At 38.4% G+C, this 27786-nt stretch overlaps 1 protein-coding gene across 1 annotated transcript in view; it reads right to left on the minus strand.

The window, feature by feature from the left end:
• Positions 1-460: 460 nt before the first annotated feature.
• The window catches only part of LIPC (lipase C, hepatic type), a 63334-nt gene continuing 36008 nt past the window's right edge, over positions 461-27786 (minus strand). The window contains exons 3-10 of the mRNA XM_075431983.1: positions 18731-18918; positions 16947-17126; positions 14636-14753; positions 12342-12575; positions 10692-10934; positions 6846-6966; positions 5901-6119; positions 461-1530 (exon numbers count right to left, since the gene is read on the minus strand). Of these exons, the coding sequence (XP_075288098.1) occupies positions 1425-1530; positions 5901-6119; positions 6846-6966; positions 10692-10934; positions 12342-12575; positions 14636-14753; positions 16947-17126; positions 18731-18918 (1409 nt within the window). The 3' untranslated portion in view covers positions 461-1424. The remainder of the gene's footprint in view (positions 1531-5900; positions 6120-6845; positions 6967-10691; positions 10935-12341; positions 12576-14635; positions 14754-16946; positions 17127-18730; positions 18919-27786) is intronic.

Raw genomic sequence — 27786 nt, forward strand, 5'->3', positions numbered from 1 at the left:
ATTCCTGTTTGTTTAAATGAATGATAGTTACTGAAAACAGCTTTTAAAAGTCAGAAGTTAAGATTCTGAATGGTCAGCAAAGATGACTGCATTCAACATTTGATCACTGTTCGTTGCTTGCAGAATTTCTAGTTCTGCTCAGCTTGTTCATTTGTCATGCTTTTGAAATGAATCTCAATCCTAGTAACATCTGTATATTTTGATTCAAAATTCCCTGCAATATCTTGGTGTGGGAAATATGCTTTTCTCCAAGTCTAAAGGCTGTCTTACACTTTTTTTTTTCTATTTGCAGAACATTTAAGACTAATTACATTCAGAATACAGAGTTGTAGAAACATAATTTTTTAATGAATCTTGTTCTTACCATTACAAAGTGGTGAATGAAATACTATGATATACATATTGATTTCTATTTCAGTATGTACTAAGCATAAAATAAAAATAATCTGAGACAATAAGGTTTCTTTATGTAGTTTATATTCTGACATAGGAAACAAGGGAATTGTATATGTTTGAATTTCTAAAGTTTGTTTATATGCACCAAAGATGTTTGAAAGTTACCATTTTGATTTATTCATGCAGTTTCAAATCATGCTAAAATTTGCTATACAGTGATTTGAAAATCTAAAAATCTCAGGCGTTACGTGAACAGGTAAATATTTTAATGCAGAAGTTAACTGAACTTAGTTGTGCTAGAATTGTGTGTAGTATACTAAACATCATTAAAATAATTAAATTACTAGTCATTTAAATCACGAATTAAAATAGTTAAGCAGCAAAGCATTTTCCAATAGGACAAAGTTTATGGCATTTTTAGATGACAGTTATTTGGCTTGTCATATGGTAATGACAGTTAGCTCAAGCATTCTGTTTGAGATGTTTTTTAGTTTTTGAATGCTATAAAGTAGAAAGTTCAAACTCTTTGTGAACAATGTTATCTATTTGGGAATATTTTCTTCTGTGAATTACTTAACTCCCCCTTCATTAGAAATAATTTAGGAAAGGTTTAAGTGATAGTCACTACAAGTGTTTTGAAGTATTTAATGGGAAATGAGGCTCCTTTTTTCCCTTAAATCCAACAAAAGGAAGTTTTTCAAAGGCTTATAGCAATGATTCTTTCAGATACTAATCTTTTTATTTCTAGTGAGCAGGAGTTTTTTAAACTTTAAACAATTTAAAATTGGCAGTTGCTGTTGATGAAATTGCTCATTGATCCCTTCGAGAGTAGGCTCATAAATGAAAAAAGCACATACTTCAGCTTTCCGTTGCACTGCAAAATCTGAATTCTTTTAATGTATTTTCTTCACCATCCGTGAAACTACCAGGATTTTTAATTTAATGCAACTGTGTATTTTTAAAACATTTTACTAGATGTGTAGTATTTTGAATATATTTTGGTGAGTAGTTGTTTTGTATGTTCTTACTCATTTTCTGTTTTGTCTCCGAAAGCGATCTTCACACCTCACAAATGTTTTCTCTTGGGCTGGATGAAGGTGAAGGTTGTCAATGCTTTGAGAACAAAATGTCATTCTAGAAAGAAAACACAGCATGTAAGCATAATGGTACTTTTTAGGGCTACTTTCTGTATAAGAATGTGCTTTCACTGAATCTATCTTGTCTTTTACAGGAAGATGTCTGATTGTTTGTATAGGCTTGTGAGGAAAGAGATGTATCTGGCTGCCAGACAGCAGATACAGAGTAAAAGGAGTAGGCAACTCCGGTGCATAGCGTGCGTTGTGCCCCCGTCTCTTTGTGGCATCATAAACAGCATGCTGTTCTCCATAGTATAACCTCAGAGTGATGTCGTCTTTGTATTCTCAGTGGCCATTGTCATTGTTTCAACTCTTACTGTTACTACCAGATTTTACTATTTGGCCTCCTAGTACTTAGTTGGACTACTAGTATTTAGTTGTGAGGTTGCTAAAAATCAGTTATGTAGGATGCTAACAACATCAGCAACTACATATGCTACAGAAATGTTTTCCATATTTGGAACTCAAATATGTTGGTATCCAGTATTGCTCTTAATAGTCTATTTACTAACTAGTTCTAAAGTTTATGCTGTTTTGTAGTGTCTAAGTGTTTTTCATTAGATAATCTAGCAAAGGAAAATTTATCATGTATATAAATATCACAAACATTATGAGGTAAAGATACATGGAGATAAAATCATAGAATCATAGAATGCTTTGGGTTGGAAGGGACCTCTAGAGGTCATCTAGCCCAGCCCCCCAAAATATTGTTGCCAGTTTGTTCAAATGCTCAAGAAAGTGCAAGACAAGTCAAAACACATCTTGTGTTTACTACCTGTTTTTAATACTGAATTTTCAAAGTTGCTAATTCTTAGATCCATGATGTTTGGTCTTTCCAAGAAGACCAAAATCTACACATTCTCTTCTTTGAAGAAAATACTTTTCCTGGAGTGTCCTTTGTTCCTCCTTTGAGAATCGTCTAATAATCTTTCATTCCCCCCTCAAGCATTAAAACAGTATTTCAACAGTAGCATGTCATTTCCATTCCCATGACAAGCCGGGACTGCACAGAAAAAAATCCCAGCACTTAATCAGTATCCATTAAAATCTTGACACAAACTCCCACTTTGCTTGTAACACAAAATCTTCTAAGGAGCGTTAGGTAACTGAAGATACCAGCATCATTTTTTGTTGGTATAATAACTACCCATCTCAGTTACCCGTTTCCTAGGATTTCATTAGTACGTCAACAGTAATTGGCTTGTGCCAGGTTGACACAGTTATTGACACACCTGTATTGTGCAGGACCTTTCTGGTTAGAAAAATGAGTATGTCTGATGTAATCCTTTGACAGCCTGTACACATTTTTCCTGAGGTACAAAAATCTGTATTTAAACAGAGCTCTCTAATTTGCGAGGTATACTATGTTTTAATTTGCTTTGACAGCTAGGTGAGTACTGATTTGAGATCATTGCTTTTAAAACAGCAGGAGATGTTATAGAAATGATTTTTTTTTTTTTTTTTTTTAATGGTAGAAGCAAGTGCTGAGTACAGTGTTAGGAGAAGAAAATACCTACAAAATACATTTTCAGGGGGACAAAGCCCAAGAAAATATGATCCCTCCTCTGCCCTCCAGCACACACAGATCGTGTTATGAATATGTCTCTAAATTGTCTAATTTGTCTTTTGTGTATCAAGGAGATGCAGCTCTGCCAGTAAGTATTGTTCAACAGAAAGTCTGCAGTGGTTATAACTGGTGCTGCTAAAAAAGAGACTGTGGCAAGAAAAACACCTTCCAAGACTGAACCACAGTTACAAGGTAAGACATGCTTTTCTCATTAACCTTAATTAAACTGCTCAGTTAAAATTTCTCAAAGGATTGAAGCAGTGGGAATTATTACAAGCTTTGTTATTCTGTCTTCTGGCTGAAATTTCTCTTTGTGAATAAGCAGTTTCAAAAGTGTTATTAGCATTGCTGTATGTACAGAACAAGGACACTCAGACTTGGTGATCCAGTTTTGAAGCAGTCAGCAGCGGGAAAAGAAAAAAAGGAACACGCACCCACCCACCCTCCCCTCCAAAAAAACCCTAAACAAACAAGCAAACAAAATAAAAAAAAAAAAACCCACAGATTTCAGTTTCCATTCAAATTTTTTGTTTTTACTCCAGAAAACTGCTCTCTAATGCTACTTCAGAGTTCAGCTGACAAAATTCACATCACTGAATTTATACTGTAGAAAAAGCGCAACCAGACTGCAAAAATTACTGTCAAATACAAGTGAAAGTGTGGTACGTAGAAGTGTAGTCTTGTTGTTTTCCAGGACTGCTCACATTCTGTTTGACCACTAATTGTGCCCATTACACAAATGTCAAAATGTCTGTAGTTGAAACTTCTACAGTTTGTCACTCCAGGAACCTCTTATACAGCCCAAACAGTGTAGTAATTCATCATCAACTATCAGACACTGGACTGGCTCTTGAATGAGACAAAAGGCAGGTCTTGCTTGACCAACCTGATCTCCTCCTATGACCAGGTGACCTGCCTAGTGGATGAAGGTAAGGCTGTGGATGTCATCTACCTGGACTTCAGTAAGACCTTTGACACTGTTTCACACAGCATCCTTCTGGAGAAACTAGCTGCCCATGGTTTGGATGGGTGTACTCTTCACTGGATAAAGAACTGGCTGAATGGCCGAGTGCAGCAAGTAGTAGTGAATGGAGGTAAATCCAGCTGGCAGCTGGTCACGAGTGGTGTTCCCCAGGGCTCAGTTTTGGGTCCAGCCTTGTTTAATATCTTTGTCAATGCTCTGGATGAGGGGATTGAGTGCTCCCTCAGTAAGTTTGCAGATGACACCAAGTTGGGCAGGAGTGTTGATCTGCTTGAGGGTAAGAAGGCTCTGCAGAGGGATCTGGACAGACTGGATCAATGGGCCGAGGCCGACTGGATGAGGTTCAACAAGGCCAAATGCCAGGTCCTGCACTTGGGTCACAACAACCCCATGCAACGCCACAGGCTTGGGGGGGAGTGGCTGGAAATGTGCCCAGTGGAAAAAGGACCTGGGGGTGCTGGTCGACAGCCAGCTGATGATGAGCCAGCAGTGTGCCCAGGTGGCCAAGAAGGCCAATGTCATGCTGGCTTGTGTCAGGAATACTGTGGCCAGCAGGAGTAGGGAGGTGATCGTGCCCCTGTACTCAGCACTGGTGAGGCCACACCTGGAATACTGTGTTCACTTTTGGGCCTTTCACTAGAAGAAAGACATTGAGTTGCTGGAGTGTGTCCAGAGAAGGGCACCGAGGCTGGTGAGGGGTCTGGAGAACAAGTCTTACAAGGAGAGGCTGAGGGAACTGGGACTGTTTAGTCTGGAGAAGAGGAGGCTGAGGGGGGCCCTTATTGCTCTCTACAACTACCTGAAAGGAGGTTGTAGTGAGGCAGGTGTTGGTCTCTTCTCCCAGGTAACTAGTGATAGGACAAGAAGAGATGGCCTCAAGTTGCATCAGGGGAGATTTAGATTGAATATTAGGAAAAATTTCTTTATGGAAAGAATGGTCAGGCATTGGAACAGGCTGCCCAGGGAATTGGTTGACTCCGCATCCCTGAAGGTATTTAAAAAATGTGTAGATGTGGCACTTTGGGACATGGTTTAGTAGGAATGGTGGTGTTGGGTTGACGGCTGGACTTGATGATCTTGGAGGTCTTTTCCAACCTTAATGATTCTGTGATTGTATGAAAAGTAAGGGAATTTTATGGTAAAACCCTTAACTTCAATGAATAATCAAATGACTATGTAGTTCTACATGTGATCCTTCTAATGAGGATTTTCAAGAATGGTGATGCTGAGTTTCTCTGTGAAATAGGTATTGAAAGTCAATATTTAAGATTTGGTGGGTTTTTTGTAAGTAGGAATTTGAATTTTTCATGGCCTTAATGTTGGAGTCAATATTTATCATACATAGTGCCTTGTTTCTTCGAAATTTCATATGGTCCTTATGGAGTGAGATAATCACATTCTAAAAACAAGAAGTTGTCATTAGTTATTGTTGTTAACTGAGCAGAAAAATAGCACTGCAGAATTTGTTAAAATTCTTTCTTGGATATGTGTGCTAACTCCTTCTCTATCCTCTATTCCCAAGTATCAACAAATTTGTTACTCAAGGTTATTGTGCCTTAAACTCCAATTAGTGGCAGTGGTGAGCCAGAACATTTCTCACTATTCATTTCTGAGCTGAGAACAAAGAAATTCTTTTAAGTCACTTAAAAATCATGCAGCCTGATCTGAGGGGGAGTGGGGAAAGCCAGAAGTTGTGCATGAATGAATTCACCATTGGTTTGAGTGCTGGGGCTTGGATGCTTGGGTTTGAACTAGGATAGCCTGTGTGCCAAACATCTGTGGTCTTATTACAGAAAAATAGTGTTTTCTTTACACTTACTTTTGCTGTGTTTCCCCTGCTTTCACTCTTATGGTCTTCACTATAAGTCCTGGTCGACGTGTGCCCTTTGTCCATGGTATTATGGTTTGCACTGTGTCCCAGATATTTTCCCAAACTGCAGTTCCTTCCCATTTGAACTTGATTGTTACTAGCTCACCAATGTCAGTGTCCAGGGTGATGAGAAAAGAGTAGGTTTTATTCCCATTAATGCCTTCAACTCTGCAGAAAACAAACCCAGAGTAATGCTGTCTTAATTATTATGGAGTAAAGTGAAAAATATTAGCTTCTCTTCTCTTTGAAACCAAAGAAAGAAGTATGTTTCCTCCTCCTTCTCCAGAGGGGAACATTATTGTCTCTAGGGTACCCTTCCTCCAGGTGCATAAAGTGGTGAAATACGACAACATGCTAGAAAAGAAGCGGAAGTGGGCGAGGCTTGAACAACTGGTGAAGCAGTAGTGGTTTCTGACAGCAAAAGAGAAGGTGTCCCATAGTAGCATCTATGTTGCATCTTTTGTCTGCTAGAGCAAATGCTGACCCACGCTGTTGCCTTTGCTTTTGTTAATACAGATAGTGTCCTTCATGAGAAATATCCAAAATTCTTTACCTTAATTACAGCTGCTTATTTATTTGTGTTTTAGTTGAACAGACCTCCCTGTGTTAGCCATGGGATGGACCGAACGTAAGTGGACAGGATACTTAATGTTCAGGGAAACTTCCAAGATTACAAAGTTTTTTAAATAGAGCTTTTTCATGCAATAACTGTATGAACACTGTGAAAGTTTGTGGGTTTTAGGGAGTATGGGTGGAGAGAGGATGGTTCCTAGTTCATATTCACTTAAGAGTATTAAACCATTTCACTCATAGCATGATTATGTACGTGATATGGTATTATGAAGTGACACCTTGCTTCTCGCTTGTGCAATGATGTGTAATATCAGTACTCACAGTGGGATGGGCAGGTTTTTAGCATCCTCCTTAGTGCCTGTCAGAGAGATGGTAAAAGTTGGGTCTATCTGCTTGCCTTGGATTTCATTAACGAAGTGGATCTTGAACTGATAATGATAGACTGTAGAAAGGAAGAATTTGCAAAGTTACAAAATTGATGGTCAAAGAAGCAATAGATTCCTCAGGCAGAAGAATTTTGCCTTTCAGAGCAGAAACTTGATTGCATTTTATTTTTTTAAACAAATGTGTGGCAATTAAAACATCATCATTTTTTCTGATTGTTGCTGTGCTGTGTAATCCCTTAGGGTTTGGGGCCCCATTCCTCTATTTAAAAGAGAGAAAAAAGGTAAGCTGGGCTGAGTGTCATTTGTAGGATAAAACACTCTTCCATGGGAAATATTTCAGCTTTTCTGAAGTTTAGTTGTTAGAATTTCTGGCAAGCCCTCTATCTAATCAGCAGACAAATCCGTATGACTGGACACGGCTGGAGATGCATCATACAGATTGCAGACCGCATGCAATGTAGTCAGGCTTTTTCTCTGATCAGCTAGAAAATTGCCCTGCAAACCAGATGACTCACAAACTTTCCTTGAATGCATAATGATACATTGTGCTTGACATGCATCCGTTAACAATATGACTTTGTTCAAGCACATTACTATAAGAAAGGCAGCATTAATACTTTGAGATGTGGTGGGCCTCTGGAAGAATAGCGATTAAGAAAGTCTTCGAATTGAATACTGTCAGAATGAAGAATGCCTAAGAAATCATCAGCGTACTGATTACAAGCAGTTTGATATTTGGTAAATGGTGGGAAAAAAAACCCCAACCTACAGTTAGAGGCCATGTGCACGCAGATATTGTCAGCTAGATTTGAATGTCCAAAACTCTTTGGTCTGATTCTACCAGCCACCTACTTGACAAAGCTAACAGCTTTAGGTGTTGAGGAAGAAAACCCTAAGTAATTTCTGTTAACAAAGTCCACAGAGTATTCTGATGATTTAGGAGTGTTGTATTTATCCTTGCAATCTGGTCAAATGACACATGGGAAACTGTTCTGGTAAACATTATTGAACACTAGTTTTTGAGTAGAAAGATGCTCTTTCCTCATTTCCTCTCCTCACCCACTTCAGGCTTCACTACACCTGAGAATGGTTCCACCATACTGCTAAGGGAGTCATCTTTTCAGGTATATGCGCAGATAGAGTTTTTTTTTTCTGTTGCAGTTCTGAGTGTTTACAGTGGAAGGCATGCTAGAAAAGCTGTATCTTTGTTGTTTCATAGTTACTGTATGTTAGAGAACAATGTATTTTCTTTTGAAAATGTGTCAGTAGAATAAAAATTGGCTAATCTTTTGCTGCAAACCTGATGAGGACAAAACAGGCAGACACGCTTGTTTACAGGTCAGTTTTGTTCCTATCCTGTCTTGCTCTGAGTTTTCTCTTCACTTAAAAACTGATTGTTGTAGTGTACATTCTGATAAAGCCTAGGCTTTTGCTGTGGTTATGATGCTCACTTTAAGGAAAGAGGTGAGCATGTTCATATAAAAACTCTGACTCGGGTCAGGGTCCCATCACAGCTTTATTATAAATGATAACTTCTTTGTAACAACTACCTTTCGTTAGAACTGGAGTAACATATGGTCTAGAAAATAATGCCATTAACTTGAAAAATGAAATGTTGGATTTTGTGAAGCGCAGAGGATTGTGAAGTGTGATGCCGAGTTTCTCAAATTTCTTCTGTTTGGGCTTCTTGCATGATCTTCAAACATTTTTTTTTAAGAGCGTTACAAAGATGACTTTGTACACACCCTCCCACAGTTGCTGCCTTGTTTGGGAGCTTTTGTGAAAGGAGACCATTGTCTGGGGCACCGGTATCTGCGCATGCTCTACGGCTGTTTTTTTGAAGCAAAACCAGTTACAAGCATAAAAATGCAACATGTTTAAAAATTAAATCAAAGCCAATAGGACCCAGATATTTTACCACAAGCTGAAACGATCTCCATGTCCAGAGAAGACCTGCAACACAGGGATCGCGTGTCTGTGCCTGCGTGGCGGTAGCTGACGCTGTGGCCTCAGAGCAATTCGCTTTCCTGGCTTGGATGGTGACCTGACTGTACGGCGGCAAAATAACATCAGGAACTAGACACGGCCTCTGCAATCTTTAAATCTACTTCAGGTAGCTTCCTGAGGCATTTGAAAAGTGTAAAAAGAGATTTGGTGGACTTGGCAGTGCTAGGTTAATGGTTGGACTCGATCTTAAAGGTCTTTTCCAACCTAAACGATTCTATGATTCTGTGACCCTGCAGATTCAGCTACTCTGAGTATCAGTCAGGGCTGAGCAGACCCCTCTGGAGTCATCACTGTGTACTTCACAGCTGCATTAGTGGAAGACTTCCAAAATTATTTTAAAAGCACCTGAATTTTTGCATTTTTTTAAAATAATGCAGTGTGATACTGCAGTTGAGTACTGGGCACTGCGGGGAAACAAGGTGTGTAGTGCAAACAGCATTTTTAAGCATTCCTCCTCGTGACTGGAAAGCCCCAGAGTGTCTATGCTAGGGACGCACTGTTGACATTGGAAGTGTTTCCCCAGCCCCAAGGTGCTGGGCGGAGGACGGGCAGGCTGACCCCCTCCAGCAGGAGGGAGGCACCCCCATTCCGGCAGCGCCAGGCAGAAGGGGCCAGCCCCAGCAGCGGGTGGGGTGGTGAGGGACCCCCATGCCGTGGGGCTGTTCTGGGGGAGCCCGGGGGCAGGCAGGACCCTGGCACTGTCTCGGGTGGAGGAGAGGTGCTGAGGGGTCTGCCCAGGCTGAGGGGACTGCAGGACCGGTGCTGGCTGCTGGGTGAGGAGGTGGGTACCCCTCGCAGGTCTCCTCCGCGCTTGCCGGCCTGCGGCTCCGAGCAGCAGCCCTACCCGGGCTGTGCTGCGATGTTCCTCGCCAAATGCCCCAACGATAGCTGGGGAGGGAGGTAGCGAGGAGTGAACGCCACGTGTCCAAGCGTCCCCCCACCGAAAGTCACTTGGAAGAAGTGCGTCCCTGCCATTTGTCCCACTCGGTCCTGCTGGTTCTGGCTTTAGAAGGTATGTAAACCTTCCCGCTGGCAGGCGAATGTCTGCCCAGCAGCAGCAGCTGCCTCGCGGGCTCTCCGACGGCTGAGTCATAACCAGCCTACAGCCAGGCCCAGGCCATTTTGTAATGGAGACGGGCAGACAGGCCCCATTTCCCTGTCAGACTGCTTCCCCTCTATCTGATGGTAGTTGATTGTCTCTCTCAGCTTAGAACATTGTTACTGTGTGCTCTCAACAAAGTAATTTAATGGAAGTAAAGCTAGAGTACCAGCCACTTTCTTTTAGTGCCCTGTAAAAGTCCATGCTATTCTGTTACCTATCCATTGTTTGAAAAGTAATAATTTACATGTCATCTTGTAGACTAATTGCAGATAAAATTTGGGCAGACTTGGAACAGGACGTGTCACGGGCCTTCCAGAACAATCATGCTGCTGTTTTGGCTTGGCCGTATGCCCGCAGACGTTACAGTGAACTCGCGCAGGCCAGCGGTAGGGAAGTCCTGCAGATCAGGACGCTGCGCAGCTCGGAGGCCTCGGACCCACGGATAGCCTGTGGCAGGCAGGCAGTGTGCTTTTTCCCACAGAAATACGAAGAGTAGGGAACTTACTGAAAGGGCATCAAGACAGCCTACCAGGATTCTCAGCTGTCTCAGAAAATTGATTATTCCCATAGAATTTATAAGCTTTAGTAAATGAGTAAACAGGATCACAAAGCTTAGGCTCATTCTCACACTTCGTGGTCAATCTGGAGACTGTAACAGGTATTCCCACAAACCTTTGAAAGGCATATGTGCTCTTGTTTTCAAAAAGAGTCGTCTGCTTTTTGGGAGCCTTTCCTCCCTGATGTTGTAGCCCAGCGTGTTGCACCGGTTCTTTCTACAGCTGAGGCACATTCCTTTGTTGAAAGTGTTGATGTCGTTGCACCAGTATGCCGTGCTTTGCTTATCGTTGTGAAGCAGAGAGTCGATGAACAAATGAACTGACCTCTCATGGGCACATTTCACAGTTTGAGTGATGCCTGAAAAAGTGCAAACAGCATAATTTTGCATGCACTTGTTCCTCTTTACAATTGCAGAGGAATACAGTAACCAACTATAAACATATGTTATTGTTTTCCCCCACCCCCTTTACTACTGAAACATCATGAATTTGCCTCAGAAATCATACGTTGTAGCAGCTTTATTTTAGGATTATCCAAAAATAGTTTGGCTGAACTCACATGATAAAAGAAATGGAATAATTTGCTGCTTAAACTTCTCTAGCCTGGCTGTTTAAGACTAAATTTGAAGCTTGATTTCATTGTCCTGGCTGTTTTGGTCGATATGAAATACAGTATGAGGCTATGTGCAGTTTTTCAGATCGTGCCACGTTAAAGACAGCAGTACCATTCTGAACAGTTCAACAACACTGTTGTCTTTTGGATGCTTACGCGGTAATGTCATATGTTGTCCCTATTAGAATGACAAACCCTCACATTGAATTGAATTTTGCTTGCAGCTACTACTGGGGGAAAAGAGCAAAAAATGTATTAAATATATTAAAACATTTTTAAATACATAGATCTGCTTTTATGAGAAGTAAGTATCTTTTTCTTCCTTAAGTGTCATCAAATTATGGAAGTAATTATCTTCTGTGTAATTGCGATATATCATGATGGACAGTTTTTATGTCTTCACTGATAAGCTTTCTAGCTGATGCTTGGTTTCACATTTTCCATAAATTATCCGCTTACAAGTAAGGCTTACGTTTAGGTAGTGTGGTGATAGTTGAGAAATGTTTTTGCAATGTGGTATTCTGGGTGAACAGTATTCTTCTGGGGTTTTTCAGTGAACGGTTCTGGTTGCCACTGTGCATCTGTACCTTAGCTTTTTTCAGTATGTTGCATCAGTTTCTCTATACGTTTATGTTTAGGTACATTGGAAGTAAGCTTCTATATGTAAAACTTAGCCTGGAACACTGGCATTCAGGTCCTAGAGAGAGCATCATCTGCACAGTTGAAGGACAGGGAGCTGGAAAAAGGTGAACTAAGGAGGTGAGTAGTACAGCCGTGTATTTTATTTGATTTGAACCAATTAATTGCACACTAGATGAATCTGGCTTAATTAGAATTAATTTTCTCATTTCCTTTACCGCTAAAACAAATACCTTTGAAATTATTCAGAAGTGCTTGACAGCAGGATGCTCATGGCCTCATTTTCAGAAGTGCTAAGCAGCCAGATTCCTTACTGGAGTCAGTAAGAGCAGTTTGAACTCAATACATGTAAAAATGAGATAACCAGTTTCTAGAAAAGAAATTTCATTGCATATAGTGGGAGATAATATTCCCATTAGATACTGTTTAAGACCATAGAGATATGTCAAATTTCCCCAAGATACTATCAGTGCAGCTGCAATGCTGCTTCACATTTTGTGTCCTTGTTCTTACCAGTGATTCCGTATTGTGCAATGTGGCTATACACGTGCATGATGTGACAGCCAGGCTGAAAGGTGCCTCCATTGGGATAAAAGTCGAAGTGAGCCACAGGCTGCTTGATGCCAACACTGAGACCCATGTGCTGCTTAGTGAATGTATGAATTGCGTCTACAAAGTTTGCATCATCTGGAGATAAACGATCTGTTGGTGACATTCCTTCAAACAAGGGACCGGCAGGGTCAAGGCCTGCAGTAAACGCAAATAATCCGGTTGTGATACAGTGCAGATGGGCTGTTCTTTTACTGTTGTGGGAAAAGTCGGTGATAAATATTTGAAAACAGACAGCACTGGTACTTAACAAGGTCTTTCGCTGATAGAAACAATGCTAGGAACACTTGTCCTACAGAGGGTACGTGGTTACACCAAAAGGTAAAGTAAACACAGGCAGTGTAATAAACAGTAACTGCTACATGCACAAGGACACAGGCCCAGAGACAGATGTGTTTGTTATAGACAAACCATGCTCGCTACTGCTTTGTCACTTTGAGGGGTGTTTACTTAATTTTGTTCTTTCCTACTCTAGAGGTCATGAGTTTCAGAGGCCCTTTGGAAGACACCAGTCCCACAACAAGGTTGACTTCTAGCCCACATTTGGGACCTGAAACTTTATAAAGCTTCACTTGTTTCAAAGAGCTATATGTCTGCTGGATATTGTTTATAATAATTTTTCAACTTTAAAAGGCTTCAAGGCAAATTATTACAGTATTCAGAAAGAGAATATTCCACTTCAGGAGTCTTGCTGATTTTTGGTTTGCCAGAAGTTTTTGTATGGTGCTCTTTTTGGTTGGCAGCTGATTTGTGGAAAACGACTGCTTGTGTGGTTTGAAGCTCCTTCAGTTCTGAGGACAAGCTTCTGAATTTGAGATTCTTCAGTTGGTACTATGGACTAACATAGTTGTATAGGTTTAGCTGGACAAGACTAATAATACAGGCTACAGGTAGCGAAGTCGCCCTGAAGGCATACATTTCCTTTTATTCTTAATAGCTTTTATTACTATGAATATTTGGAGCTTATTGTTACAAATGTGAATAATTTTTGCTGAAGAATGCATACAGTTGTTACAAAAAATAATGCCTTTTAATGTTTTTTACTTATCCATTATGGAGGTTTGATGTACTAATGTGGTTTGAACAAGCAGCGCTGATGCACTAGAGTCCTTTGGTGTATACACAGGTGTAATATCACAACAAAATCAGCTTCTTGGCATGCAGGTGCCGACAGAAGAGCTGCTTCGGCAGGGGGGTTGGACTAGATGAGCCACAGAGGTCCCTTCCAACCCCTACCATTCTGTGATTGTATAATGAACTATGGTATGTGGCAATGAGTCCAAGATCAGAATTGGGGCTTGAAACTATAGTCACGCATATTTGCCTCACTGCCAAATCAGATTAAAGTAAAATATTTTCTGTGATAACTTAAACATAGCTGATGTGGGCCTCGTGTAAAATGCACTTCTGTTTTGGTTGGGGGGGAGGGGTGGGGGGGTGGTTAAGCTGTCACTGTGCATTAGGTGTGGTACCGTATACAGTATGTCAATAGCCTTATAAATGTGTTTTCATTGCACTTATAATTAGTACAGTTACAAAACTTTATAGAAGGATCAAAATGCCACTAGTCAAAATGGTGAGGTGTTATGGTTAACTTTATTTACTTTAAGCATCTGTTGGGGGTACTCTAATGATATGCTTTCTGTAAAATATAATCCAGGACTATCATTTTTGCCACAGGAGAATTTACTTCAAATCACTGTATGAGCAATGTACCACAACTGAAAGTTGAAGCACAATTAGACAATTTCCTTAATGTAATTTTATTTTTAAAATGAATTGCTAATAAAGAACAGTGTATTTGAATGGCTTTGGGTCAAGATAGTGACCAAAGGTCCAAAGTTAGTGGCTAACATTTAGTTTAAGGTGTTACTGGGAATGGACACAAGATACATTCAAGCAACATGCAGCTTGAGTCTTTGGCTGATGGTTTGTAGTTGCCACACTTATATATTCTGTATGTCATAAATTAGACTGAGGTAGGAAAGATCAAAGCTAGAAATACTACGATACTTAATTTTGAAAAGTGTTTTCATTAAATTTTCTAAATCTAATTTCTAAACCGATGGGATGAAACTTCTAAACTGTGGCAAATCTTGCTATTCAACAGCTAAATATTGATGTGACACTGACATGTCAAATATCTATGTAACTTAAATCATTGAATGTTACATTTCTTAAAGTTGTAAGTCTCTTACCTGTTATTCTTCCAATCTTGCTTGTACCGCTGATATAACTTCCAGCAAATCCTGAAACATGAGCTCCTAGGCTGTACCCAATTAGATGAGCATTGCTTCTTGAAAATTGAATGGATTCCTGGAAGATAGTGGCAGCTTGATTTACATGCAGAAAATTTGAAAAGCAAACTAGTAAAATACTTACTGCAGGCTAGGAATGCCATGAATTACAACACAAGATGTATGCTGATGATAGAGGTCAAATGAGGTGCATGGATTGTGCACTAGATTTCTTTGCCAGCTAAATGTTGTTCCTTGCCTCCTCTTCATGCAGCAGGAAAATAGCACACGTGTGGGCACTGCTACTTATGTGCTATCATCAGGAAAACCATCAACACAGAAATTGCAAAGACATTTCTTGGACTGATTTGTACAAAACCGGGTATCTGATCTGGAACAAACCTATTGAAACAGATCAGCCTCAGACCCTTCTTTCTACTTAATCAATACTATCTAGTTCTTAAGCATTTCACCTGAGCTGCAAGGCTCAAAGTTTTTCTGACTTGCAGAGAAAAATGTGGCATATTTTTCTCGCAGGAAAATCAAATGTCTGTTTTATTTTCACTGTGGATATTGCCTGTCCCAGCGGAGTGGCTTTGCAGTCTTGATATCTGTCTCTTGTGAAGATGAAGTGAAACTTACCTTCTTTTGAGAGAGGCAGCTCTTAGAAATCACAAGATCTGACTAATTTTCTTGGCAGATGTTACTGAGATGGATGCTATTCAGATTGTTACTGATCATGCCCTATTAACTCTTGGACTAAGAGTGCTAAGATTTACTTTATTTTTATTCTTTATTAAGATGTTACACAGTGCTGCAGTTTTTATAACATCTGTTGAGGATATTTCAAATACTCGCCTGCCTGTAAACCGACAGAAGCACAGTGGAAAGATAGTTATGGGAGTTGGAATGGAGCAGTTTTTAACTGTTAAACTCAGGAGGGGTGCTTCTCAACAGACGGAAGGTTTACTGCTTGAACACGCTCAACTGAATGCTGTGAAAATTTATTGTATAGTTAAATCCTGGAACATATCACGGTACAAGAGAAGCTACCTACAATGCTTGAGCAGGGAGTCATTTATTCAAGGCTCGATTTGTTTGCTGACAATGGAGAAATCACAGACTGTCTTTACTGTTGACAACGTGGTGTGTCCTCCTGGGAACTGATCAAAGTCCACCATTTGATTCATTCAATAATTAAACAGCTTCAAAATGTGACTTTAGGATCCAGCAACTTAAACTGTACTTGACCAAGAGCTATGGTTCCTTGTAATGGCACAATGGAAAATAGTGACTGGCTCTTCTGTCTTCTCTTTTATGCCTGCTGTCCCTAACTGGGCATGGTATCTGACAGTTTATTCTACCCTGCCATTCCTGTTGAAAGCAGCTTAGCCCTTCAATGGTATTTGCTATCAATTTTTCACCTTTGCCATATATTTCCCTTCCACGTTCAGCCTCACCTTATTGAAATTTTTCAGAAGCTAATTGTGAGGTACAGAAGTATAATTCCATTTCAAATTAGGTAGCTTAAATTAGTACTAGAGATAGCTAAATAAGAGTTGCATAGGATGCCTGGTTTGTGTGAGTGATCTCATTCCAGTGATTGCTTTCTGCCTTCTCTTAAATAGTGCTGGAGACCAGTGATCGCTTGCAGACTTACCTGCAGCCTTTTCAATCCAGCCATGGCTGCTGCTCTCTATATGCATTAGCTCTGTACTTACTACTGTCTCCATGTCATCTGCTTTGTGAGGCATGTCTATCCTCTCACAAGGTCTCCCTTTACACTCTGAGTCTCCAAGCCATTATTTTAGGGTAATCTTTGGGGAACCGAGGCAAAAATCAGACACAATGTCATGCTTCAATCCTGCATTATAATTAACCACAGATATTAATCACACATTAAGCACAGATAACATAAAACCATTTTTCTGAACTAACCACTTGCTAATGATGTTTCTCTGCTTTCAAACTGTGGGACTCTGCTGTCTGTGCATACGCTAATTGAAAAGCTGAAGTAACATGAAATTATCTCACCTCTAAAGACAGATCAAAATATTTTTATAAACAAGACCACTTGTTTTTTTGTCTTGCGTGATGAAAGTTTTATGAAGTTTACATGAAAGTTTATGGAAGAAAAATTTGCAATGTATTAGAGAAACAGAAGTGAAAGAACAGCCTTAACCACCGTAGTATTTCAGAGAGGTGATAGAAGCCTAACAACAGGTAAATAGGTCTGTTCCAGAGAAGCATTTGTTAATCTGGGCGCTCTTACCTCCAGCCATTCCAGAAAGTCTGCGATCTCCTGTCCTATGTAGCGTGTGTTTTGTACAGCAATGGGATAGTGCTGGTGAGCAAATGTAAGCCAGTCTGCAATGATCACGTTAGTTTGTTTGTGCTGAGACTTCAGAGCTGCTGCCATTTTCCAAATCCAACCTTCTAATATTCCATCCACCTGTTTTGTTCAAAACAACCACAACCAAAGAAAATAAACAGTCTTAAGGGAAAGCAGTCTCTACCAAATATTTTTTGTGAAAAGCTCAAGGAAACAAAAGACATGAACAAGCAGGGCTCAATTCTGATAACTAGATTATAGGGGCTTTGGCATGCTTCAGTGCTGAGAATATTTGGCTTTTGGTGGACAAAAAAATTAAGAATCAATATAAGAACATATAATAATTTGTCTGGTAATATGAATTCTTATCAATGAAATGATGTCCCTAAAACTTTTCATTCATCCTGAGATAATTGGTGTTACTGATTAAAAAGAAAGACAGAAATGCCCAGAAAATTTCTGATTTCATTCAAGAGCAGCGGTCTATGTAAATTTAAGCTAGGGTTGGAGAGGGAGGGAAACTGGGGGGTTGCAGACCGACAGGCATTTACTTTCTAGAGCTGTTCCATGTTGAGATCTGCTTTTTTTCTTTTTTTAATTAATTCCTTTTTTAAGGACCTGATCACTGTTTCCTAACTAGCATCAAAGACTGCTTCTGATTTGGTGGACCAGAATTACTACTTAATCTGTCAGATTTAGTTGTTGCTCTAGTTGCACATATTTCCTCAATTAGTAGAATGTCCTTATCTCTTCTGGTGTTTTTAACAGAATGTGGGAGTCTCGGTTCTGGGTTTTCATATGTATGCCTCTAAGAGCCCAACATCTCTGCAAATTAAATTAATATGAATGGTAAACTTCAATGCCAGAAGCTTCAGGTCCGTGGTTTGTCTTTGAGGAGGGTATAGGTTTTGAACGAATTCTTCTTTGGAATGCTTGGCTGAAATCATCTAGGGCAATATTTCATCCAAAGTCAGCTCTGCTGTTGCTTGTTAAATGCATCGAGAATGTTGTTCATAGTTTCTCTGCATATTTACAGATGTGCAGGAAAGATCCATTTTGTCACCTTATGTGATGACATTGGTTCTGTGAGAATCAAGGATGTCTTAAAAATTACATCATTTCTTATTCTGCCTTTGTTTCTTTTTCAACTGAGAGGCTGATCAAAAGTCACTCTTAGTACTGCTGTGCTTTGAGAAACGTTTTCATGGTGGATTTTTTTTTTTTTTTTTTTTTACAGTTCAACTGGAAGCAGTTCAGTGATAATTCATTGCCATTGAAGGCTTCATTTTCAGCTGAAGGGGCTTATAGAGAAGTTCTTTTAAGGTGTATCTGTGAGAAATATGTGAGGAGATTGTGTGCTCTTCTTTTCGGTAAGTCTGTAAATATTTGGCAGTATCAGAGAAATGAAACTGGTATTCAGTCCTCCAGAGGCATAACACATTAATTCAGCTACTTGTTCAAACTCTGCTGGCTTTAAACCAGGGATGAATCTAATCCTTGGTATGGGACTCCCATGTGAAAAATTGCTTGTAGACTGTTCTTTCAGAATCTCACGGGGGAATATCCACTTTGAATTATTTCTAGCCATGATTGCTACCAGGGAAATCCACCGTCTTTCTGATCACAACCTTTTTTTCTGAAGTTACTTTTGGCACTAGCATAGTGAGAAGGAAAGTATATCAGATAAGATGTAGTTTGAGTAATAAATAAATGTGAGTTCATACCGACCAGCCATGGACTATCATCACCAGAGGAAGAGAGGCATTGAAACTGCATTTGTCAAGAGTCTCCAACTGATTTAAAAAAATCTGACAGCCTTCTTCAGTTGCATCTGTATAGAGTCGAAATTTGGTTTCTAAGTTTTGCTGATCTTTCTTTGTTCTAGGGTGCTGTCTCTGGGATCCCAGTGTCTCTGTAATGAAATTCGTAACAACAGTCAGAATAGGATGGAACCTAAAACCTGAAGAAATTATTAGTGAAGCACAGTTTATAAGACAAAGTAAACTAGTAAGATTGAAACTCTAGCTATGTGTGACTGCTGCCTACTCCAAATGGGCCTAAGGTGTACGTTTTGGGTCAAAAGAATGATCTCTTTCAAAGTCTGAGGTGGTCTAGATGTGCTTGTGGGTCCATCTGTTTGAACAGTAACAATTACACATGAGATATCGATCTTATTGCTATGGACCCTTACAGAATGCAGAAGTATTTTAAAAACACAGTACAGATACTGTGACTTTATAAAGGTAGTGCATGCACAGGCAAGCACATTCATAGGCTATTAACTCTACAGGGTATATTTTACTAATGTGTATTTGCTAGTAATTGCTGAGCAAGCATCATTACACTAAAATAACCATTTTATTCAGGATTGTAACTCTGCTTAGAAACTTGTGACTGCTTAAAACTATTAGACCACATGATAACTGAGTTTTTTTCTCTAAAAAGGCCAGATGAAATGTTCTTGTTCTAGTTGTAATATTATTGGTGGTTTAGTTTTTAGATAAAATGGCTTGGTACATATAGGACAGCGTTTTCAGAAGTGTCTGTTAAATACCTGGGATGGTATCTGTGTTTAAGAAAGTGGGGGCAGGGTGAACTGTGGTCTTATCAACATTATGAGCTTAGAAGGAAAAACATGAATGTAGGGAAATTGCTGAAAAATTTAATAATATGAAGCAGAAGCTTACAAAGAGCACATTGTGACATGCAAGCCTGGTGTTTCTTTCTAATAAGGCATCAGACTATTTATCTGAAAATAAGCAATACAATAAATTATTACTTAATCTAGGAAAAATGGGGATTAGTAGAAGAAAAGTTAGGGTGTGATGAACTAGACCAATGAGAGGTTACATTTCTTTGTGTTGAAAAGGAGACTTCTAGACTGGAGAGAGTTTACTAATGGAGTTCTTTGGGGACTGTTTTTTTGGCTCATCTTGTTTTAATATTGTCATGAAAGCAGCAGGCAAGAAAGGTACAAGACTGACAAAATTTGGGAGGCATTTGCTAATATCGAGGAGAGCAAAAAGTTGAACACTGAGAGCTAGATGACCTTGAAAATACAGCAACAGAAACAGGTAGAAATCTCATACCATGAACTGCAAGGTCATACAGTTGATAAAAATTTCTCTATAAATGGGGCTCATAAATTGGAAGTGACACAAGGGTAAAAAGACTTGACTGTAGTAATCAATATCAAAACTGACTGTGAGTCACTGCTGTGATTTGGCTGTGAGAAAGGAAAATACAATTCCAAGGTGCATCAAGGAAGATGTTTTTGGTAGGAAGAGAAAATGTTAAGGCACTTATTAACCACATACAGAACAGTGTGCATAGCTCTCGTTACCAAGTTCAGGTGATGCCAGTTCAAACTGCAACAGCTGCTCAGCAGCACCACTAAAACCATCAGGGAAGAGGCTTTTCTTTTAATTAGACCTTAAAAATCATGAAATATTCTTGGAGGTGAAAATGAAGTGTTTTATTCACTGAGCAAGAAGGTGAAATGATCTGTGTTGTAACAGAACTCACATTAGTTAAATTTTAGTTCTTATATTTTTCTTGCATAAAAGTTCATTATTATAACATTAATATTAGGAATGTTGTATTGCATTTTATCTTCTAAGTCAACACTTTTTTTTTTTAATCACAACTGTTATGTCTGTAGATGTTTTCAGAAAACATCTAAAATTGTAACATATTCATTTCTGTATTATATCTGCAAATGTATCCCGAGATGCTATGACATTGTTGTCTTGATAAGATTTTTATATTTTACAAGGTACTTCTGATACATTTACAGATGAGCCTTTATCCTGCAAGTGTATCTAGCGATGGGAAATTCCCATATTTATATATTTGTGGTAGTAACATCTTACAATGCACAGTACAAAGAACCCTAATGTGAAAGCATGCCGGTTTTAGGCCAAACTGTATTTTGGCCACATGTCAGTCATGTTACAAATTTTATTCAAGGTTTTATTTTAGTATAATGATAAGACATGATACTAATAGCATGTTTAATTTAGTTAAGTGAATGGCAATTCTGGCAAGAAAACTCCAAACTGAACTGCACTGGATGTGCACTGTTTTCTGTTTGTCACTAATTGTTGCACATTCCAAGCAATTCTAGGCAATGTTATATTTCACATTAGGAAACATTATTGTAAGTTGTTTTGCCATTTACAAGAGCTGGACTTCAAAAAGCTTCAAAGTTGGTGAAGGTTTGGTTGTCAAAATTCTTAGCTTCAGTGCTTCACTTTTGTTTTAGTGGCACTTCTAATTGTCATAGCTAGATAGGACTCAGTCTAATCATTTCTTTGTTACAGTCTCTACTTAAGAGCATTTTTTTGCTGGGAGAGGACTCAGTTTCTGAAGAAAGTAATATTGGGAAAAAGTGAGTCTGGATAAAGAATTGATAATTGGAAAGAGTCATAATGATGTTGGCATTCTGTTTTTTTCAGGCTTTGATGAGTAGTCTCTACACAAAGATGAGCGTTGTGTTCTTTTTTTAGCACAAAAAGAAAAACAAAAAAAAGTAACGTGCCTGTTCTATTGTACACATCATTTCTTTGTGTAGCGCCTTGTTTTCATTTTCTTTTCACTCTTTCAGTGTTTGTGCAATGCAAAGGCGCTTTGTCACTCTCCATGCTGTTTCTACATACTACAGAAAGCATGTCTAATAAATAGTTCTTTTTTTATACATTGACTGTGAAAGTGCTTGTGGTGCTTTAATGGGTGAGCTTTTGCCTTGCCAGTTAGTCTGAGAGGGAATTAAAAATACAGTTTGAACTTCTTCATGGCTGTTAAAAGTTGCAGTAGATTCTGTTGTGTTATTAGACGAAGAACTGCTTCAATCCGTTAATCCATGTAATGACTTGGAGAAGGAAATAGCATCTGAAGAGCTTGGCTTGTACAACATACTTCTGCTGCAACATGGCATACCAGTGACTCGGTGGCATGGTTGAAGGGAATCACAAAGTTTCATAGGTCAGTTTAGAAAAACAGCAAAATAAAACTGCTAAAAATGTTCCCGTGCTAGTTGCAGCTGAGAGTGCCAAGATCTCTCTGAAACTCTGAAGAGATTCTTTTTGGAAAATTATCCCCTACCCAGGTGAGTCAGTTCTTGACCTAATTTCATTTTCCTTTGAAGATCCTACTCTAACATGAATTCTTTCAGGAAAGGCAATGCAACATGGCCACACTGGTCCATGTGCTATCATAAATTAGCTTCATATAGAGCAGCGTGGTAATTGCAAGCAAGAAATTGTTGTGACTTCTTGACACCCCAGAGGAGATTCAGCCATTTACCTTTCCTTTATGTTAGTGATGTTTCTATGAAGTGCAGTAAAGACTGTAACTGAAGGCTGACTTTGTAAATACCACTTAGTTGTAACATAGCAAATTTGCATGTAAAATATTTTGAGCTTAGTTTTGGCAGACAAACTGAAACACTTTTAGATTGGACCTGAGATAATCGTGTTTTCTTACTGAAAATGAAAACCATAAGAGAGATTCCCAGCTGAACAAAATGAAACATGTTTTTTTTCATGGAATTTAAAAAAAGACAGACACCTGCATACCTGGTAATAGGTCTAGTAGCCATCTGAGCGCAATGCACATTGGCATGTGCAAGATGAGAGTTCAGTTATTGTTTTTCACTATTAGCATTTTATTAGTGTTTATTGGTTTAGATGGTGTCCATCCTGCTTCTAATAATGCAAGCTCCAAACTGAGATGAAAGGAGCATGTGAAGAATAATAAGAAAGCTAGTAAATGTGAGTAAATAATTTTTTCTATAAAAAGAGGTCTTGCAAATAGTAATAATAATAATGTTAATTACATATGGAATAAACTTAGATTATTTGAACTCAATCTTCTATTTACCTGTAGAAGCAGGTTAATCCACGAGACTGACTTGGATTGAATTGCCCCAAAATATGACAAGGCATATGGTTTTCTTAACTAAGGAATTTTTGGAGTCTCTTCTGAAATTTACAGATGTGATAGTAATGCTTTAATGGAAACTAGAGAAAGGACACTGGTCAGGGTTTGAAACCATGAAATATCATACAGGGTTTTTTGGGAGAGATCCAGACTCTAGCTATATTTCTTTCTGTATCATGTCTAATTTGGCATAAAAATACAGCTACAAAATACATGTTTCACACCACAAAATTTGCCTGAAGTTGTGTCAGGAATGAGGACAAAGTTTGGTAGGACTATATAATGTTAAGAGCGAAATTTTAATATTTGTTAAGTCATACATTTTAAATTAATCTTACAGTACAGCATGAAAACTTTGATTAAAATTGGCCAATTAAGGAAAGTAGCTTTTCTGGCTAAGAAAAATAATGTTCAACATCCTTTTTCCTGTTGTGGAAGTCTACAGGAAAAGTTTCTCGGTAATTTCTCACTGAAGAGGGTTTGAAGAGGATGTTTCAATGGCACTCACCTAATCCGTAGGCAATTGAAAAATTAAGTAAACCTGAACAGAAGCTGAACTTTGGGATGCTGGTATGTTAAAGATACTTAAAAATCATACATGTAACCTACCTAGACACAATGTGGTTTTTGCCTTATGACCCTTACTGCAGCCTCCCCCCATGGTCTTGAGTGGATTTGAATGAGACTTAACAAATCTCTTGTACCTTTTGGATGGCTTTTACTGCTTTTCATACATGGAAATGTTTCCCAAAGAGTGCTTATGTATTACAAAGTTATTTTAGTGTGACCAGTATCCAACATATTTAAGAAACAAGTGACACAATTATTGTGGTCTCCAGAATTAGAGAATTCTGTTGTGAAATTGAGCAAAGGCAATGACAAGATAATGATGTTTGAATATATCCCAAATATTCCTCATTTCCAATAGCCGGATTTTTTTTATCACTTAAAAGCAGAGCTAATGACACAGAAGCGTTCAGGTCTCTCAATTTGGCAAATGCTTCCCTTAGAGCTATTCTTGCTAGAAGCATAGTTGTCAGTGCTCCTGTTGGATATGGAAAAGCCTCTTCACTAACCCCGTTTACTTTGTTTAGCTGTGTCTGTCAGAACCTCCAGCGTGTGTGCTTTCTCAGGAAAGTCATTTGCTGCAACTGGCACAAAATCACCTAGTAGACCATTAGAACATACATGGTGAAGGACTCCTAAATCTGAAAATCCTGCAAAATTTAAGCAATAGTGTGTAAAATATAAATGAATGGTATGTTTCAGTTGCTCTGTGTTTACCTAAGCATTTTATATCTCTTTGGGTAAAGTTTCTTGTACAACAGCTGACACAAAATCAGGACTGGACTTCTGCTATTTAAAAGCTTATCCAGTCAAAAACATGATGGGAATAGATTGGAAACATTAGGCTAGCACTTGTTTGCTTATATATTACTGATTTACAGCAGTATCTTGAAAGAGGGGTGTGGTCTGTTCTCTATTTTGTTGAGATTAGCAGTTAAGATACTTGCATATAAACTGATTTTTTTTCTTTTTTTCTGTCAGTTCAAGGCTTTTGGGTGCCGTTCACTAACTGTTGAAAGTTCCATCTCATGTAATTCCTAGGTGAGAACTATAAAACATGGAGTGGTTTGGGTGGAAAATCTAGGTCTTTTTGGTTGCTCCAAAGTCCCAGGCAAATAAGAGAGTCAAAGCGGAGGTCTGTTGATTTCTTGGTATATTATCATTGTGCTTAAATTTTTTATATCGTCATGCAGTTCCCTTGTATTTCCACTCTCCTTAACTTGCTCACTTTGCCACATGAAAAGCAGGTATCACTCACAAAAAAGTGAATTAAAAAATAGCAAGCAAGCAAGAAAAAGCTATAGCAATTGGATTAAAAATAATGAGGTCTGTTTAGAAAAAGACTTTTTGGAAAAAGCTTCCCTTTTTGCTCAAGTTTAAATAAATAATGAGTAGGTGATATTTTTCTCAGCGTTATATGCTCTGAAAAGTATCATGATTTTCTGAATTGTAATTTCCTGTTTCTCCTGTTTTATATGCATGCATGCGTACCAAAGATAAGTTAACAAACTGGCCATGAGTAGTTTGTACCCAAAGAGCTCTAAAGGAAGAGTAGAGGCTTTTAACTAACTGTTAACAACCCTCTGTTTACATACTTTTAACCTTCTGTTGAAAAATCCATGAAAGGGAGAGCATAGAAATCCATGCCATCCACACTGACTGTCTTCCCTGTGTGTTTCATGGCTTTCAAATCATCCAGATAATGGTACTAGCGGGTGGCATTATTGACTCTTGGAACTGGAAGAAAGAGATGTTTAGAAAGAGGCTGATATAAAAATTCATTGGAACTGATACCTTGTTTTCATTAGTGAGGCAATAATACTGTCAGTGGAAGGTGTGTGTATGAGTGCCTTAGTTATCAGGGATGATTCTGTCTGTGATTCTTTACCATGAAAGTGCAGAGGATACTTTTTTTTCTTTGAAAATCAGACTCATCCAATGCCTACCAAAACTCAAATTTCTGATTTTTTTCTAAAATGTGATTAACATTGGGAAATCTCTTTTCTTCCGATGTCTAAATACAGCTGATCTTTCCTGAACTCATTATTATCAGACACTGCTACCAAGCTTTGAAGCACTGTGGAAGACACAGTGGTCTGAGATGATAATCCAGAAAGACTCACCCCACAGTTTAACAAAGGTAAAATTGTTCTGTTCCACTCTCCCTGGACCTACCAGGTCTGTGTTCTTTATTTACATGGGCTATTTGCGGAAGGGGTGAGGAACCTGGAAATATGTTTGCACATGTGATTAGCAACTGCAATGTTAGAACTAGCAGCTGAGATCCATATTCCTATCATTTTCTGGTTACTTCTATTCAGAATTAATTTCTGGGTGCAGGGAATTAGAGAAAGCAGAGAATGTAATGTCCTGTTCAGTAATAGTGGAACCTTGATTTTTAAAAAGTTATTAAAATGTTAGTAAGGAGTTTGGACCTGGATGATATTTCTCCCTCTCTTTTTTTAAAATTAGGATGCTTTCCAAAGGAAAAGTAATTTGAAAAAATACCCAGCATTGAATTCATGGCATGCACAAGAACTGTCAAATATATTCAGAGTATTCAGTACAGATCATTGTTTAGTAAAATTTGTTTGCTTGGTGGTCTAAGACATAAAGGAGTGCAACCTACTCTCAGAAGTTGCTTATATCAAAGTAGTTGATGAGACTCTTGTCGGTTCATTTTAAATTCTCTACTTATGTACCTCCTGCTGTGTTTGAAATTGCCTCTCTTGAAAGCCTTTGGGCAGGTGGTAGAGACAGACACAAACAGTTTCGGTTCCTCAGAGTGACTTAAATGGGAGTATTTGGGAATCTAGAGAATAAAATGAGAACATCAAAACAAAAGTCTTGCTAAAAACCCTTGAAAAAGATGATGAAACAGTTTAAATATGATAATGTTTTGGTTTCTGCTTACTGTTGTATGTTTCAACTGTTCAGAGACATATCTATTAAGTCACCTATGAATCAAATAATTCATTTATATTTAGTGATTTCAAAAGAGGGAGAAATAAATGCAGTGTAACCTTTCCTTGAAGAGACAAAAATGAGCAGATTATCCTTTTGCTTTCCTCTACATTATCTGTTTATTATTTACATGTATTAGAGTATGTATTTTTATTCCTCTTGCTAAATTTATGTTTGTATCATTAGTTTTGAACACTGGGTAGGATCAAAATACTCCAAAGAATCACCTCTTTCTGATTTTTGTGCCTTACTCTTTTAATCTTTCTCTTCCCTTGAAAACCCTTCTTTACTATGTGAAACTTCAAAACTTATTTTTCACATCTCCTTTATTTAGAATCAAGTATTGAAGTGATGGTTAGAGCAGAAGGCAAAGAAGTAACTCCCACTCTCCAAACTGTTAGCTGTTCCTTTTGTCTTTTTATATCAGGTGAAAACTTGGAAAAGTGCTGGTTCTCAACACTTTGATATCCCTTTTATTGTCTGATTGAGTTAGGTAAATAACTTTTTCCTCTTTTCTATCCTTCATTGTGACATAATTTAAAAATATTAGTTATTTCTTCATTAAAAATATGAGTTTAAGTACAGTAATCAATAAGCTTGTGAGACTGTTGTTGCAAAGAATAGAGAAACTGGTGCACAAAGAAACCAGCAGTGCCTCTCTGTTTAGAATTCAGCTGCTGGGTTCTGGGCTGAACAATACATCCAAACCTCTCCCCCTCTCTTGAAAAAGTGCATAAGGAGGGATCAACCACACAACTATTGAACAGCTTGCATTATTTATGGGGTAACAAATATTCTGTCCTCCTAGTTTCCTCATGTAAAGTAAAATACATCTAAATATGAACACTTAAGTGCTACTTGTGCAATGCATAGTTGATAAATTGAAGTTAGTACCCCAGTCTGAATTTTATGAACGAAAGTACTGGAAAATCATTGCAGTATGCCTTTCTGTACTCTAAATTAATGTTAACAAATAATCATCTCTCCTCCATCTATTACATAACCAAATCTTTCATAGTTTCAAGTAAGATTTAAAAGCAGGTAAATGTTGGAAAAAATATTTGCGTCCTTCATGAAAATGCTTTCTTTCGTATATATACATGACTAAATTTTTTTGGCCAGGTTGCCTGCCAAGGTATTCAGATGCCTGACCTGGAGCTTAAACTTCCTTTTTCTTGATATTAAAAGCAAAAAGGAGAAATAGTCTCAAACTGCCTGGATGAAATATATTTTTTGTATGATGTTATCAGATAGACAAAGGGTCAAATGAATAATGACAAATGTGAAGCTAAGTAGATTAGGACTCTTC

This window comes from Opisthocomus hoazin, chromosome 10 (genome assembly GCF_030867145.1).
Source record: "Opisthocomus hoazin isolate bOpiHoa1 chromosome 10, bOpiHoa1.hap1, whole genome shotgun sequence".
NCBI lineage: Eukaryota > Metazoa > Chordata > Aves > Opisthocomiformes > Opisthocomidae > Opisthocomus > Opisthocomus hoazin.